This window comes from Bufo bufo, chromosome 6, assembly GCF_905171765.1.
Source record: "Bufo bufo chromosome 6, aBufBuf1.1, whole genome shotgun sequence".
NCBI lineage: Eukaryota > Metazoa > Chordata > Amphibia > Anura > Bufonidae > Bufo > Bufo bufo.
Genome location: NC_053394.1, coordinates 297,576,489 through 297,592,226, shown reverse-complemented (window position 1 = coordinate 297,592,226; position 15,738 = coordinate 297,576,489). Strand labels below are relative to the sequence as shown.

At 43.9% G+C, this 15,738-nt stretch overlaps 1 protein-coding gene across 1 annotated transcript; it reads right to left on the bottom strand.

The window, feature by feature from the left end:
• Positions 1 to 3,308: 3,308 nt before the first annotated feature.
• LOC121005684 (keratin, type I cytoskeletal 47 kDa-like) lies at positions 3,309 to 10,425 on the bottom strand. Its single transcript, XM_040438459.1, has 9 exons — positions 10,059 to 10,425; positions 8,979 to 9,001; positions 8,547 to 8,629; positions 7,936 to 8,092; positions 7,068 to 7,229; positions 6,749 to 6,874; positions 6,400 to 6,617; positions 4,797 to 4,858; positions 3,309 to 3,409 (listed from the first exon to the last, which is right to left on the bottom strand). The coding sequence occupies exons 1-9, from the start codon at positions 10,423 to 10,425 to the stop codon at positions 3,309 to 3,311; spliced, it is 1,299 nt and encodes a 432-aa protein (XP_040294393.1).
• Positions 10,426 to 15,738: the final 5,313 nt, after the last annotated feature.

Here is a 15,738-nt window from a genome sequence, read left to right as displayed (position 1 = left end):
ATTATCTGACATTGGTGCCATATCCTAGTGATACTCCACCAATGTTCCAGGTGAGACAACCCCTTTAACAGGAGATAATATTGCCTACTTTGATTGTCAGTCTGTAGTATTTTTTGCATGCTCTTGCAAACAGTCTTGCAGAAATCCTACAAAGAACACAGAGATTCATCTCCTGATCATCTGTTCTATTGTCAGCTGGAAGGTCATGGCTTGTCCAAGTTGGGAAGCTTAAAAATCTTTTTGCACCCAAGCCTTAGTATCTGGAGGAGCCCTTGCCTCATAAGAACTCAGCAGTATTATTAATGGCATATAAGTAGGTGGGAAACACCATTACAAATGTTGACATGTAGCTTTAAGTTATGCCTCTATAACTACCTTTGTCTCTTGGTCTATAGAAAAATGGGCATTCTACTGTATATACAAATACCTTTAAATGTCTCCCTTTTGGATGCCCAAGATACCGGGCAGTGTTGGCAATGGGAAAGAAAGGATATCTGTCTTATTTAACCCACACTAGATGATTCCATGGCATGAAAGTCTGAGGATTTCATGTTAGAATTAAAAACCGCCACATGATGTCAGTATTATGCTGGAAATCTGACAAAAGCTTTGTATGAAAATGGTACTTCATACCATGTGTGTCCTGTGGGTGGCAGCCAAAGCCAAAACTTCAGAAACTGGAGGTTTAAATAAAGTGTTAACTCAAATTGGGCTAGAAGACCATGATTTTTGTTAGTGAGTTTTCCTAACTGATTCTTTTTCTGCTCCTGGTATTTCCATTTTACATTGCACTTCAGTGCCAGTAACAGGAGTTCTGATTGTTAGACTTTCTGAATTATCAAAGGAGTGAACTGTTTAGAAAGTCTGTAGGTGACCCCAGAACATCTGGAGAAGGGAAGGTGTGTGTGACATCCATTACACCTCCCACAGCAGGTGTCGCCCAGCTTTCCTGGAGTCCTAAATGCAAAACTGCCTGGATTAGAAAACTAGGCTCACTTGTCATTGAGGAAAGCTGGATACTACCCTTGTGGGTTCTGCAATAGCATCATATTTGTTCCATTGCTAATGACTTTAGGTATGTTGTGCTTACTCCCTGTCTTTTCCTTATACCATTCAGGAACTTGGAAAAGTTAAGTGACATGACAACTGTAAATGAGTTTATCGGGTTTTCAGCAGCAACAGAAGCAACAACAAAAAAATGCTTGTGACCGTAAATGAGTCCTAACCTTAAATGATTTAATCATAACCCCATCATTTCTTCCCAGCGTCCCCTCCCTGATAGCCACAGTTCGCCCATTACAGTGACCCGTGCCTGTATGTAATTATTACAACTTTTATTTACAACTTTTTATACTTCTTGGCTCTTAATAAAAATACTATTATAAGCCCTAAATGTTGCATACAATTAATGGTACTGTAAAACAAAACATGCAATGCAACAGCTCTCTGCAAACCAAATAAAGTACAAAAATGCATAATAATTGCTAATGCTATACTTATAAATTAGAGATGCTTGGCAAATCATTTTGTACAAAATTATTTGAGCCCATCTGCCGCACGTCAAGGCGATCTCTGTAAGACTGGTTCCCAACACTAAATTCTACCTGTTATGTGCCATGTGTGAGTATATAGCTTGGCCTGCTCCCCCTCACTCACTGGAAGCCATTTGGCACCAGGAGAAATATAGTTGTGTACTCTCATTGCAGTCTTTGGTGGCCATTTGGCACCAGGAGTGGTGTGGAGTGGGCCCGGCATGCATGTTGGTACCTGCATTCCTTGGATATAATAGAGGCCATTTTGGCACCAAAGATGACAGAAATTAAAGCAGGCCAAGCATGCATGTGGACCTACACTCCCTGAATTGTATGGTAGCCGTCATGGCACATAACAGGTAGAATTAAGTGTTAGGTACCCGTCTTACAGAGATCGCCTTCACGTGCGGCAGACGGGCTCAAATAATTTTGTACAAAATGATTTGCCAAGCATCTCTAATTTATAAGTATAGCACTAGCAATTATTATGCATTTTTGTACTTTATTTGGTTTGCAGAGAGCTGTTGCATTGCATGTTTTGTTTTACAGTGTTGTTTTCAGCCATAGCAACGTGCCCCTTGCTTCGTGTTCAAAGTATGTTTTTCCATCCTAACGTGCTGACTGACCCCCTTTTTTTTTGCAATTAATGATACTGCTATCATTTATTGTAACAGTAGAGGTTTTGGTGCACCATGTCCCAGGTGCACCTCCACCCTGTGCACCCCTTATATGAATGCACTTGTTATTTGGTCTTCAGAAGTGATTTACGTGGAACTTTTCAGCTGGGTATAGTCCTGTCTATGTGAGAAACTATCAGAATTTCTGAATAGGCAAGTAGACTAAATACTTCCAGATCACAACAAATAATGAACCCCAAGGGACTTACACCTGGATCCAAATGCAAAATCTTTAATAGGTCCCTGCATCTGCTATTTATTAATTTCATGCATTAACATAGCGCTGACATATTCCGCAGAGCTTTACAGACATTAGTATCACACTGTCCCCAAGAAAGCTTACAATCTGAGGTCCCTATCAGTATGTCTTTGGAGTGTGGGAGAAAAACAGAAAACCCAGAGGAAACCCACGCAAACATGGGGAGAACATACAAACTCCATGCAGATGTTGTCCTTGGTCGGATTCAATCTAGGACCTAAGCACTGCAAGACATCAGTGCTAACCACTGAGCTACCTATGTGCCATTTATAATACTGGTGCCTTCATATGTGGCAGAGGGGCCTTTTAGGCTTCCTTATGTGGCAGAGGGGCCTTTTGGACCTTCTAAGGCGCTAGGACTAGGGTGCAGCTGCAACCCCCCCACCCTATAACTGAGATATTGATGTACTCCACCACTGAAAACTAGTTTAGAAGTGACCAATCAGTTCTATTTATATGTCTTACCCGTCTGGGAGCTTTCTAAAAATCAGAGGTGAGCACCATGGAAAAAAAGTCCAGAGGTGTCTCTCCAAGTCCCTGTACTCTAAGCTGTACCAGACTTAATCCTTTGCATCTACTAAAGCTTGAAGGACTTGTTTCACCTCAGTACCCACAAGGGTGGCAAACCCTGCCCTTAGTGCAGACCACCTTCTTCAACTGATCCTTTCCATGTTGTTACATTGAGATAGGACAATCTACCATGATGATCCTTCCGGGAAAAACAAAAAGACTTACGCAGTGGAATTACTATGCAGACAGTTTTATTTAATCACATAAAGTTCCCCATGCCATTCATTTAAGCTCCACGTTCAGTTGTGGTGAAGACCTAGGTCAATCTTTTTAATTCAACTTCTCTTCAATTTCGTTGAAAGTGGAAGACACCACCTTTCCATCCACCACTTCTTCTATGATGGTCTTCACCTTTCTACTTTTGCTTGGGTCTGTAATAAAGTGTATTGGTGAGTCCTTGGTAGGACAACATTTGCTTCGTGTTCAAAGTATGTTTTTCCATCATAATCATCATACTCACAGCTGCCTCAAACTTTTCTTATCAAAGGAGGGACCAATACTTTTTATTGTTTGCATTTCCTGGTTAAAGCTACAGTTTAGCAGAGTCTTACCCAGGCTTTCTTTTACCAAAAATATATGTGCAGTTTGCTGCCCTAGACCTGTATCTCAATACCCTGGCCAAGGAAAAGTGGCTTGCAACTTTTTGGGTCACAACTAACATTTTACGCGCCCTCACCAGGTTTATAATAAGGGGGCGTTGTCAGGGCAGGATGTGGCAGAATAAGTTAATTATTACTTACACCAGAAACTGGAGTAAATGCTGACTAAAATCTACAGCAGCTCTGAGCTGCAGTAAATTTCATTCTGACCCATGGACTGCCAAAGGAGGCATGTAATATATAATGAGGCCTGCACCACATAAATTACATGCCTTCTCTGGCAGAACAGGCCTTATGAAGGCCAGTGCAGCAGATGTTAACCTTTATAAATCGGGGCCTAAGTGTTCAGATTCTCTATAGTTCCTCCACACTTTTCTATTTAGTGGGTTGTCTGTGTAATGCAGGACAGGAGAAATGCTTCTTGTAACTACTTTCCCCTCTGGCTAGAAGTCAGGATCCTGAACAAGACACCCACGTCATGGGTTTTGTAAACTGGACAACCTCTGTTGTGTTCATGTCATGTTCATCAAATCAACAATTGAACATCATCATGAGCGTGCCTAATGTTTTTGGACCATCACTATAGTTGTACACAAAGCTTATGTCATTGACTCTTTGTGATTATTACTGATATGTAAAATATTTACAACATTGTATTTTTTTTTATTATAATTTCTGATTGATGAGGCCCAGGATCATAAATATCCACTAAGTTTGCCAAGAAATGGATGACCAATGAACCTGCCTTTCATTGTACTAGTTTTTGTATTTTCTAATTCTACCTGGTGAGGCTCATTATATTATATTAGAAGCAGAAACAGTGCCACTCTTGTTCATCTGCTGTGTCTGGTAGTGCAACTCTGTCCCATTAACCTGAATGGAACTGAACTGCATTTCTAAATACGGCCTGTGAAGAAAGGCAGCACTGTTTCTGTGGTAAAGCAGCCATATTTTTCAGGTCTGAAATCCAGTTGATCAAACCACCCTAGGTAAACATCTCCTTCCACATATGGCTATGTTGTCATCATTTAACTGTATTTTATGCGATAGTCAATGGTAAACTTATCCATTGAAGATAGTTTCCTTCAATAGAGGGAAATATTCTATACAGGAAGGATTCTGTGTTGGAAAAAATATAAAAGAAGCAAGAAGGCATTACCTTTCTTCGAATCTATTGATTCTGTTTTCACGACTGATGATGACACGGTGGTTGCGCTTGAGCTTTAAAATTGTTGATAGAATATAAGAAATTAGTTTATTACTTACTAATTATCATTTTACTTTTGTATGGTGATTCTTATTGTTTCAAAAACCCAGAGACTAACTTATTTAGCTGAAGACGACATCTCATGGAAAAAGGGATATGATGAGTATGAGGATAAAAGGGGTTGCCCAGCGAGATAAAAGTTGTTTTAATGCATTTGAAAATAATTACACTTATTACACTGGTCCTTGTGCACTTCTGCATTAGTTCCAACAAAGCATGGAAGATTCCCCCTCTCTGTGTTGGCACATGACTGGTGACTGTGTGGTTCAGTGCCAGCCACCTTCTCAGTTATGGCTGATTTAGATGCACAGGCAATCTAGCAATCAGTGCACCAGACTGAAATTGACTGCAGTTCAGACCGGCCATAAACTTCAGTCATTATTTTTGGAAAGTGATGAGTAAAAGTTCTAATTTAACAATGGCATTTAAAAAGTCACAAAAAAGGGTTTTGCAGTTTTCTAACATCAGAAAGCTGCCATAGTGGAAATAATAAATTCCCCCCAAGGTTTTTTAGACAACATTGTGCCAAATTGTTGTCCAGTCCAATTTTACATCTTGTTTTTTTTGCTGTCTTAGTTTTTGACACATGTCTTGGACAAACAACATCAAGGTGGTATAAAATGTGATGTAACTTTCTGATCGTAGAAAGCCCTTTTGGAGCATTCTTTCGCATCTTCCCTTCACCACTTGAAATACAGTAGATGCATTTAACAATATAGTTGCCACAATTCTTGGCGTACATCTGTTGCAGATTCGGTCGCAAAGGGGATTTGTGACCGAATCTGCGACTTCTTCCCCATCCAGGCCACGTACGCCAGTTCAAAAAAAAAAGCGACATGGCGTGGGCGGGCCGGGTGTCCCGTCTCATTTATCATTTTTTACACCTGTTTTAGGCGTAGTAAATAATCTAAATTGACACCAGGAGCTGGTGTAGATTTAGGCCTTTGGTGGACTTGCCTAAGTTATGTAGAGGCCAGCGCCTCTACATAATTAAGGTGCATCAAGCACCAGCGCAGGGTTATTAAGACCAGTGTCTAAAATGCTGGTCTTAATAAATGACCCCAATAGTTTTCTCTCTGATTTTATCCAAGTCTTCGTCCTGATTTGCTGGTAAGTTAAATTCGATTGCCTGAACCAAGATGCACCTAGATGCACCTTCAAATACACATGGGATTTGCAACTGGGTGTGTCCTCTTTATTTCCAGTATTGTTAATGTGATAACTGAATGTAAAGCAAAAGGATTGTCTAAATAATTAACTTAAATGGGCTCATTGGAGGTGAAGAAACAATAATGTATTGCTTCCAGGTCACATTCACAGCCTATTTAGGTAGTGAACCAGATACATTACTTAGCATATTTGTAGGTATATGGTGGAGACAACATGGCCACTTTGGACCACTTGCCATATGTGTATGGTTTATCTGAAAGGTTTTGGCTTTATGGTTTAGATGTTAGTTTTGCTGAAGTAGGTTTGGTATATATTTTGGGCTTACCCTAGTTCTCCCTCCAACAGGCGACGGTATGTTTCAATTTCCATTTCCAGTCTTGTCTTGATATCGAGAAGCTCTCTATACTCTTGGCTTTGTCGATCTATGTCCAATCTGATCTGCAGCAGCTGCTCCTCAATTCCATTAATAGCAACCTGGAGCTGCTGCAGTTGTACTCCATAGCGGCCTTCTGTTTCAGCAAGGGTTTCTTCAAGAGATTTTTTCTAAAAGCAAAAAGATTTTAGAAATTCAGCAATGATTAGGAGATCTATGATGATATAAGTTCACATTAATAAAGCTGGTGGTAGTAATTGTCTTAAACACTCAAAGAGGCCCTCTGCCTCAGTTGTCTTACCAGAGCAAGCTGTGATTGAAGTTCAATCTCTAAGGCTTGGAGGGTACGTCTGAGATCTGAGATTTCACTCTTGCTTGTTTCTACTTGCTGCACACCAACTGAAATTTCTTTGCTCAGATCCTTGCTCTAAAACAAGAAAGGGTAGATATTTACCATCGTCCAATAAAACAAAACTAATTATTACTGCTCAAGACTTTAGACCATAAGATGGGTCAAAGAAGTAAAGATATTGGCTTTAATCATCAGGATGTTCCCTTGTTCAGTAAAAGCCAAATGGTCTGGATAAAGGGGTGATGAACTAAATAGGAAGGAAGCTCACCTTCTGATTGAACCATGTCTCAGCATCCTTGCGATTCTTCTCAGCCAGTGTCTCATAGTCTGCTCTCATGTCATTCAGAAGCTTGGTGAGATCCACACCTGGAGCAGCATCCATTTCTACATTGACTTGGCCAGCAGTACTACTCTTTACAATGTTCAGTTCCTAAAAAACATATACAACCTATTCATTAGCTCAAGCCTTCCACAATATTTCTATTTTTTTCTACAAATTGCTGGCGGGCTTACAAAATTTTTGTCCAGGATTTTGAGCTATTGTCAGGCAGGGGTCTGATACCTTGCATCTCTGTGGATCACCTGTTTCAGGATAGTTATACTATGCTGGGAGTCTGTGCCAAAACTACACAGCTCTGTCCAGCTCTGTCCATTGTGTAGTGGATGTAGCTGTTTACTGTAGCACTCTTCCCAATCACCGCAGTGGTGGCAAAGCTGCAGTTTCCAGCTCTGTCCACTAGACAAAGGATGGAGCTGTGTGGTTCCAGCGATGACTCCCTGCTCCAAAGCTACTGCAGAACAGCGGGGGATGTGGGGTTTCGGCCTTCCACTAATTACATATTGTTGGCCTATCCTGAGGATAGTCTATCAATCATAAAATTCTGGACAATCCCTTTAAGTAGCTGAAATCACATGTGCAAACCCCTTTTTACAATATGGCACATTTTTTAATATAACTTTTTTTTTTATTATTATTTAAAATGTCAATAACTGGTTTCCGTTGTTTCTTGATTTTACCTTTATTTAATGTGAAACAGTTTAAGGAATTCACATTATTCACACATTATACAAAATAGTACAGACATCAGTGTTTGTTCATTCATAGATGATCAGTTGCGCAACAGCATCCATCTTACCTCCTGATGGTTCTTCTTCAGGAACGCCAGCTCTTCAGCCAAGCTTTCAATTTGGATCTCCAGGTCTCCTCTGGACATGGTCAACTCATCCAAGACTCTACGGAGTCCACTGATATCAGCCTCCACACTCTGGCGGAGAGCCAGCTCGTTCTCATACCTTATGAACAAAGAAGTGTAATATTATTTTAATATAATATTATGAATGTTTTATAATCTATTTGACAAGAACATGTGTTTCTCTCCAATATCAAATGAGGAAACAATGTTAATATTATGTATGTAATAAGTCTTCAAGAATCATTTCCTTATTTCAAAGGTCTAGCTGTAAGGCAGACAGGGATAGCAGTCACAGCTATGTTCTGGTGTCCTTCATACTATTGACGCCAGTATTATTAAGGACACATGGGTGGGAGTCGTGTTGCAGATTTTGCACTGGGGCCCAGGAGCGTCAAATTATGTCTCTGATGTCTTTTTTCCACTCCATGTCTACTATCATTCACTTAAATCATATTGCAGCAGTGCATTTTATTTAATTGTCAACCCTGGTTCAATAACTGTGAAATCACGTTTTCAATATTTGATTGCATTTTTACTAAGAGCCTTGGACCTACTTTAGTCTGAAGTCATCTGCAGCCAGTTTGGCATTGTCAATCTGCAGTAGAACACGGGAATTTTCAGTTGTGGCAACAAAGATCTATAAAAAAAATAATAATAGTTAACACATATAAGAAAAATCTCCAAAATTAATTGGTGGATAAAAGGAAATAAAATGCATAAACCATAGCCAGGGTGTAATTATAGGGATGTAGATGTTGAGGTTGCACTAAAGACCTGAAGCCTGAGGCATCCCAAAGGGTACCACTGCCCCATATAATATACAATATCCAATACTTGGATTGTTGGGAGCCCTGTCACAGAATTTGTGTTGGGGCATGGTGAGAATCAAGTTACAAATCGGATAATATACCACTAATAGGGAAAACTACAACAAAACTATACAATTAGGGCAACAGGTCTTTAAGTCAAAGACAATGAGATAGTACCTTGCTCTTCAAGTCATTGATAGCAACAGAGGGTTGTAGTCAATGGAGAACATTCAAAACAAGGTCATGTTACCAGTGGGGTTCCACAGGGATCTGTACTGGGACCGATTTTGTTTAATATCTTCATAAGTGATATTGCAAAAGGCCTCGCTGGTAAGGTTTGTCTTTTTGCTGATGACACAAAGATATGTAACAGGGTTGATGTTCCTGGAGGGAAACGCCAAATGGAAAAGGATTTAGGAAAACTAGAAGAATGGTCAGAACTCTGTAAACTGAAATTTAATGTGGATAAGTGCAAGATAATGCACCTGGGGCGTAAAAACCCAAGGGCAGAATATAGAATATTTGACACAGTCCTGACCTCAGTATCTGAGGAAAGGGATTTAGGAGTAATTATTTCAGAAGACTTAAAGGTGGGAAGACAATGTAATAGAGCAGCACGAAATGCCAGCAGAATGCTTGGGTGTATAGGGAGAGGTATAAGCAGTAGAAAGAGTGAAGTTCTTATGCCGCTGTACAGAACACTGGTGAGACCTCACTTGGAGTATTGTGCGCAGTACTGGAGGCCATATCTCCAGAAGGATATAGATACTCTAGAGAGAGTTCAGAGAAGAGCTACTAAACTAGTACATGGATTGCAGGATAAAACTTACCAGGAAAGGTTAAAGGACCTTAATATGTATAGCTTGGAAGAAAGAAGAGACAGAGGGGATATGATAGAAACTTTTAAATACATAAAGGGAATCAACTCGGTAAAGGAGGAGAGCATATTTAAAAGAAGAAAAACTACCACAAGAGGACACAGTTTTAAATTAGAGGGGCAAAGGTTTAAAAGTAATATAAGGAAGTATTACTTTACTGAGAGAGTAGTGGATGCATGGAATAGCCTTCCTGCTGAAGTGGTAGCTGCAAATACAGTGAAGGGGTTTAAGCATGCATGGGATAGGCATAAGGCTATCCTTCATATAAGATAGGGCCGGGGGCTATCCATAGTATTCAGTATATTGGGCAGACTAGATGGGCCAAATGGTTCTTATCTGCCGACACATTCTATGTTTCTATGTTTCTATGTTTCTATAATATTGTAGTATTTGCTGTAGTCTTTAGATGCATCTGCTCCAGCACCAACTTGTTTTGCATACCATTCTCGGATCTTCAATTCCAGCTCAGCATTGGAAGCCTCCAGTGCTCTCACTTTCTCCAAGTAGGAAGCCAGGCGGTCATTGAGGTTTTGCATGGTCTGCTTATCGCCTCCACTGAAGCCACCAGAAAAGAATCCACCACTGGATCCCACAGCAGAGCTTAGGGAAAACCCTGCACTAGACCCACCACCATAACCACCACTAAAGCTTCCTCCATAGTTGCTACCACTGAAGCCACTTCCAAAGCCTCCAGATGAGCTTGAAACTTGATAAGATGGTGCAGAGCTTGAACGATAGGAAGTCATTGTTTATACTATGGTGTTGGAGCTCTGATCTATTCAGAGAAGAAGAGACAATGTGGACGCTGATGATGGTTTCCACTTCTATATATATAGCCGTCACTGGGCGTTTTAAACTGATAATTCTACTATAGAGGGAAATAACATCTCCAGTGAACACCTGTTTCTAAACCTACTCTACGTTCCTCATAAAAATAACATAATACCTTCAGGGGACTGTTTAACTTTATGCGTCTGTAAATGTGGGTGGGGGGAATTCTTTCATAACGTATTTCCCCTATTGCTTGCCTTTGGCTTCTATCGTTTTTACAGCCATTGTCATGCTTGAGGCAACAATAATGACAACCAGTAATGTTTATTTAGTATGAAGACATTACAAGTGCACGGGACTGACATTCTTGCAAGCATTGTTGGAAATCTTCACTTCAAACAAAGAATCTGAACAAAAATGGTTACAGAAAATAATGAAGTATCACATACCATGACGGGGGTATTGGTTATATGCCGTTTGCCCCTTCCCCTACTTACACATCCCATTATTAACCTTAACCAATAACCACCAATACATACCGCCTCCCATTATACACTTCCTCCCCCATAAGCCCCAAATAAGACTTTGACCACCAACTGGAAATGTATTGGCCACAGCAGCCGTTTATTAACATAAATACATAAATAACCATAACTTCCCAACCAAGAACAACCTAACGGGGGGAGGTCCTTGAAGCCCCAAAAACCCGAGCTGCCGAACCGGGGAGAGACATTTTGCTTCCAGCCGTTACCCCCAGCTCAGAAGCACCACAGAATGGCCCCCTCAATCAACCACAACAGCTCGCCCACCATGGGAGTCCAGCCCCAACCGTGGAGCCCTCCCAATTTCCTCAAGTTCCAATGTAACCAACTCCAAGGATCCCCCCACGCCACAGCCGCCATGACATGCACAACCCCATTGACACACACACGTCCACACCATCTCCAATTTCCCCAAAATAGGGAGGGTGGGTGGGAGCTTCTCTTTTTTACCAAAATGGCTACCTCCTTCTCCCTCCCTCCTGTATTTAACCCCCTTCACTCCTCCCCCTTGCTTAAACTATCCAATCCACTCCCCCACGGTCCCCTAACCAACCCACTTCTCCCCCTCCCCACCAATCCTATACCTTCCGGGGCTCCCTAAACCAAACCCCCCGTCATATGGGCCTCCCCTCAAAGGGCTCTGCCCCCCTTCAGTCCAGCCATTGCTTGACGGGGGTATTGGTTATATGCCGTTCGCCCCTTCCCCTACTTACACATCCCATTATTAACCTTAACCAATAACCACCAATACATCCCGCCTCCCCTTATACACTTCCTCCCCCATAAGCCCCAAATAAGACTCTGATGACCAACTGGAAATGTATTGGCCACAGCAGCCGTTTATTAACATAAATACATAAATACATAAATAACCATAACTTCCCAACCAAGAACAACCTAACTGGGGGAGGTCCTTGAAGCCCCAAAAACCCAAGCTGCCGAACCGGGGAGAGCCATTTTGCTTCCAACCGTTACCCGCAGCTCAGAAGCACCACAGAATGGCCCCCTCGATCTACCACAACAGCTCGCACACCATGGGAGTCCAGCCCCAACCGTGGAGCCCTTCCAATGTCCTCAAGTTCCAATGTAACCAACCCCAACGACCCCCCCCCACGCCACCAACGCACAGATTTGACACCTCAACTCTGTGCGTTCCTCCACACCCTCAATGCGACCTCAATTCCCTCCTGCAGTGCCAAACACCACATGTCGAGCCCCACCGCATTCAGATGTACCCCATCCGACCTCCAAAAGGCACCGACTCCTTTCTCCTACTCCCTGTGTCTGACCACCACAGCCCCATTCCTCGCCATAAAACGCCCTATGGCCCGATTAACTTTTATACGCGCCCTATTCACCGCCTCCACCGACCGCGCTTCCCTCCAAACCTGCCTCGGGACTACGTCCGACCATACGGTCACCAAACCAGGGAACAACGACCACAACCGCAACATATCAAATTTTATATCTTTCACTAGCTCCCTGATAGGCCTTGCCGCCAAATCATTTCCACCCGCGTGGACCATCAACACATCAGGGTCCCTATGCATCCTTACGAAATGGTGCACCTCAGGCAGCACCCCCTTCCAGACCATACCCCTACGCCCTATCCATCTTACCAAGACAGACTCCCGGTCAAAACCCAGCTGCTGACCGTCCGGCTGAACCGCTGCCCGGACGGCCCCCCAAAAGACATATGAATGCCCTAAAATCCAAACCAGGGTGGGTGCAGCACCTGAAACGAGAAAACAGAACACAAGAGCAAGACTGCATATAACAACCAGACCTGCCTCCGCTGTAAACCAAACCAACCACCTACAAGCGATTCAAACGCACATAGGACCTAAAACGCATCGACTCCCAATGCCCAATCCGTTTAATGACCTCCTCACCCAAACCCAACCGTGCCGCTTCAGTCGCCACTCCAATCCTGAAGGAATGTCTCAAATACCCCTCACTATCCAACTCTAACCGATCCAAACATTTTGAGAATACAGCTGAAAACTGGAAACGGGACAAAAAGGATCCATCAGCGTGTGGCAGTAATGGAGACAGTTCCACCCCAACCCTCACCCCGAACTCTCGAAAGCAATGTACCGGACACATATCATATTCCGCAATTCCAAACAAAACCACTCTGCGTCCCCTGCCTTCTACATCTGTCTTTCGAACGACGTATCACAAATTCCACTCTGTCGGGAAACAAATCAACATCATCCCTCATCAACCCCCCCATCCTCCTAGTCGACGGACAAACCAGCTCGCCCAATCGGAGTGGCCCAAAAAATGCCAAGGAAAACGCCAATTTAAACAACCGGACCTCCCACCCCGAACTACACACTCCCCTCAACTGTTCACCCAAATGTAAAAGTAAAGCGAACGACACTGGCCTCCTGGCATCCTCCCCTGTCCTCAACCTACGCCATCCCTTTAATGCCTGGGTCATCAAAAACGACTTGGTGAAATCATTCATCCCTCTTAACTTAAACCCAAATGCCAATCCCGCCATATAACCATTCATCTTACTCACCGACCAGCCCTCCTCCCTACAATGGCCCACGAACGTCAATAAAGAAAACTCTAACTCCCCTATCTCCCCGCCCAGATCACCTCACCAAGCCTCCCAACAACTCCACGCTTTAAAATACATAGCCCATGTACCGGGCGCCAAAGATGCTTGAATGAGCCCCGTTACGGTTCCTCCAACAGGTCCCACAGGCACGCCGGACACTGCAACCCCACCACCTCTGCCTCCGGAGCCAGTCGCCTGAAACGATCCCACTGCGAACGAGAAAGTGCATTAGCAACACAGTTCTCCACCCCTGGCACATGCACCGCCACCACCCAGGCATTGAGCGACAAACACTCCAACACCAACCTCTGAAGGAGCCGTACCACTAGCGGCGTTGAAGCCGACAAACCGTTTATCGCCTGAACCACCCCCAAGTTATCACAGTGGAAACATACTTTCTTATCCCGAAAACGGTCACCCCACAGCAGAACCGCTAACACTATTGGAAATAGCTCCAACATAGCCAAATTCCTCACCCAGCCTCGCTCAAACCACGCAACCGGCCACCCTCCAGTACACCATTGCCCCCCCCAAAACGCTCCCAAAACCAGTACCTCCCGCCGCGTCAGTAAACAATTCAAAATCAAATGAGTCTATAACCTCCCCCATGAATAACGAGCGACCGTTATACCTCTGCAAAAAGGAGCTCCACACTAGTAAGTCCGCTCGCAATTCTTTCCCCAACCGAACATAATGGTGCGGGGCTACTACCCCCGCCGTCGCCCCAGCCAAACGCCTGCTGAACACCCTCCCCATGGGCATAATCCGGCACGCAAAATTAAGTTTCCCAAGCAGTGACTGAATCTCCCGTAACTGCAGCTTCTTCGCCCGCAAAGCCCTCGCAACCTCCCCTTTTAAATCCACCAATTTATCCTCAGGCAATCTACACTCCATTTTCACTGAATCGATCACTATCCCTAAAAAACTTAATTCCATTACTGGACCCACCATCTTTTCCGCCGCCAACGGAATCCCAAACAGCTCAAAAAGTGACTGCAACATCTCTAACAACAATGCACACACCCGCGACCCATGGGGGCCTATACACAAAAAATCGTCCAGATAATGAATCAGAGATTCACAACCTGACGAGTCCACCACCGCCCATTCCAAAAAGGAACTGAACATTTTGAAATAGGCACACGACAAGGAACACCCCATAGGCAAGCAACGATCAACAAATAAACCCCCATCCCAAAAACACCCCAACAAATGGTGACAATCCGGATGCACTGGCAGTAACCTAAACGCTGCTTCGATATCCGTTTTCGCTAGCAACGCCCCCCTCCCACAACGCTTCACCCAGGTAACCACTGCGTCAAAGGAAGTATACACTACCGAACACAGTGCGGGGTCAATACCATCATTGACTGACGATCCCTTCGGAAACAACAGGTGAAGTATAAGGCGAAACTTGTTCACCTCTTTCTTGGGGACTACCCCCAGCGGTGACACCTGTAAATCAGGGAGAGGCGGTTCCCGAACTGGACCCGCCATCCTCCCTAGTGACACCACCTTGCTTAGCTTCTCCGCTACAACCTCCGGATGCTCCCTTGCCAACCGCAAGTTCCTTCTTAACAACACCGCCTACCCTGGTACAAACGGACTCCTAAAACCAACATGAAAACCATCACTAATCAAGGCCGCCGCCTCTCTATTGGGGTATCTAGTGAGATACGCCTCCATCCTTCCCAGCCGCACCGGCGTCTCCCCCTTTGCTATGAGAATCGCCCCCTTTTTGTCTACCGCCCTTAAAGCATCTCGCCGCTCCATGATTCCCCCCGCATCCAGAGCACTCGTGCTTGAATTTACATTTAACCCCGAATCGACAACCTCCTTCGTTAAACGCGAAACACAAGCCCTTAGCGGATGCAGTCGCCAGGGTTGGTGCACCCCCACTGCCCACCTCCCCCCGAAAGGGCTGCCCAGGCCACACAGGTGCCGTCACTTTTAGCCACAAGGCAATGTCCTTGTGGTCCCATCGTATTTCCGGACACACCGCCTTCCTCTGCCGGAATTGCTCGTCATACCGCAGCCAAGCAACTCCTCCATATGTCCGATAGGCCTCACCGACCGCGTCTAAATAACAAAACAGGGCCGAACAATTTTCCGGCTCCTTTTCCCCAATCACACCCGCCAATATCGCAAACACCTGCAACCAATTGACAAACGTT

Bases quoted from the DNA above. Each gene is read 5' to 3' on its own strand.
- LOC121005684 (XM_040438459.1), bottom strand. From the start codon at position 10,425: ATGACTTCCTATCGTTCAAGCTCTGCACCATCTTATCAAGTTTCAAGC. The intron at 9,002-10,058 runs TTATAGAAACAT...AACCCTCTGTTG, and splicing joins CTACAGCAAATACTACAATA to CTATCAATGACTTGAAGAGC. The intron at 7,230-7,935 runs GTAAGATGGATG...TATGTTTTTTAG, and splicing joins TGAAGAAGAACCATCAGGAG to GAACTGAACATTGTAAAGAG.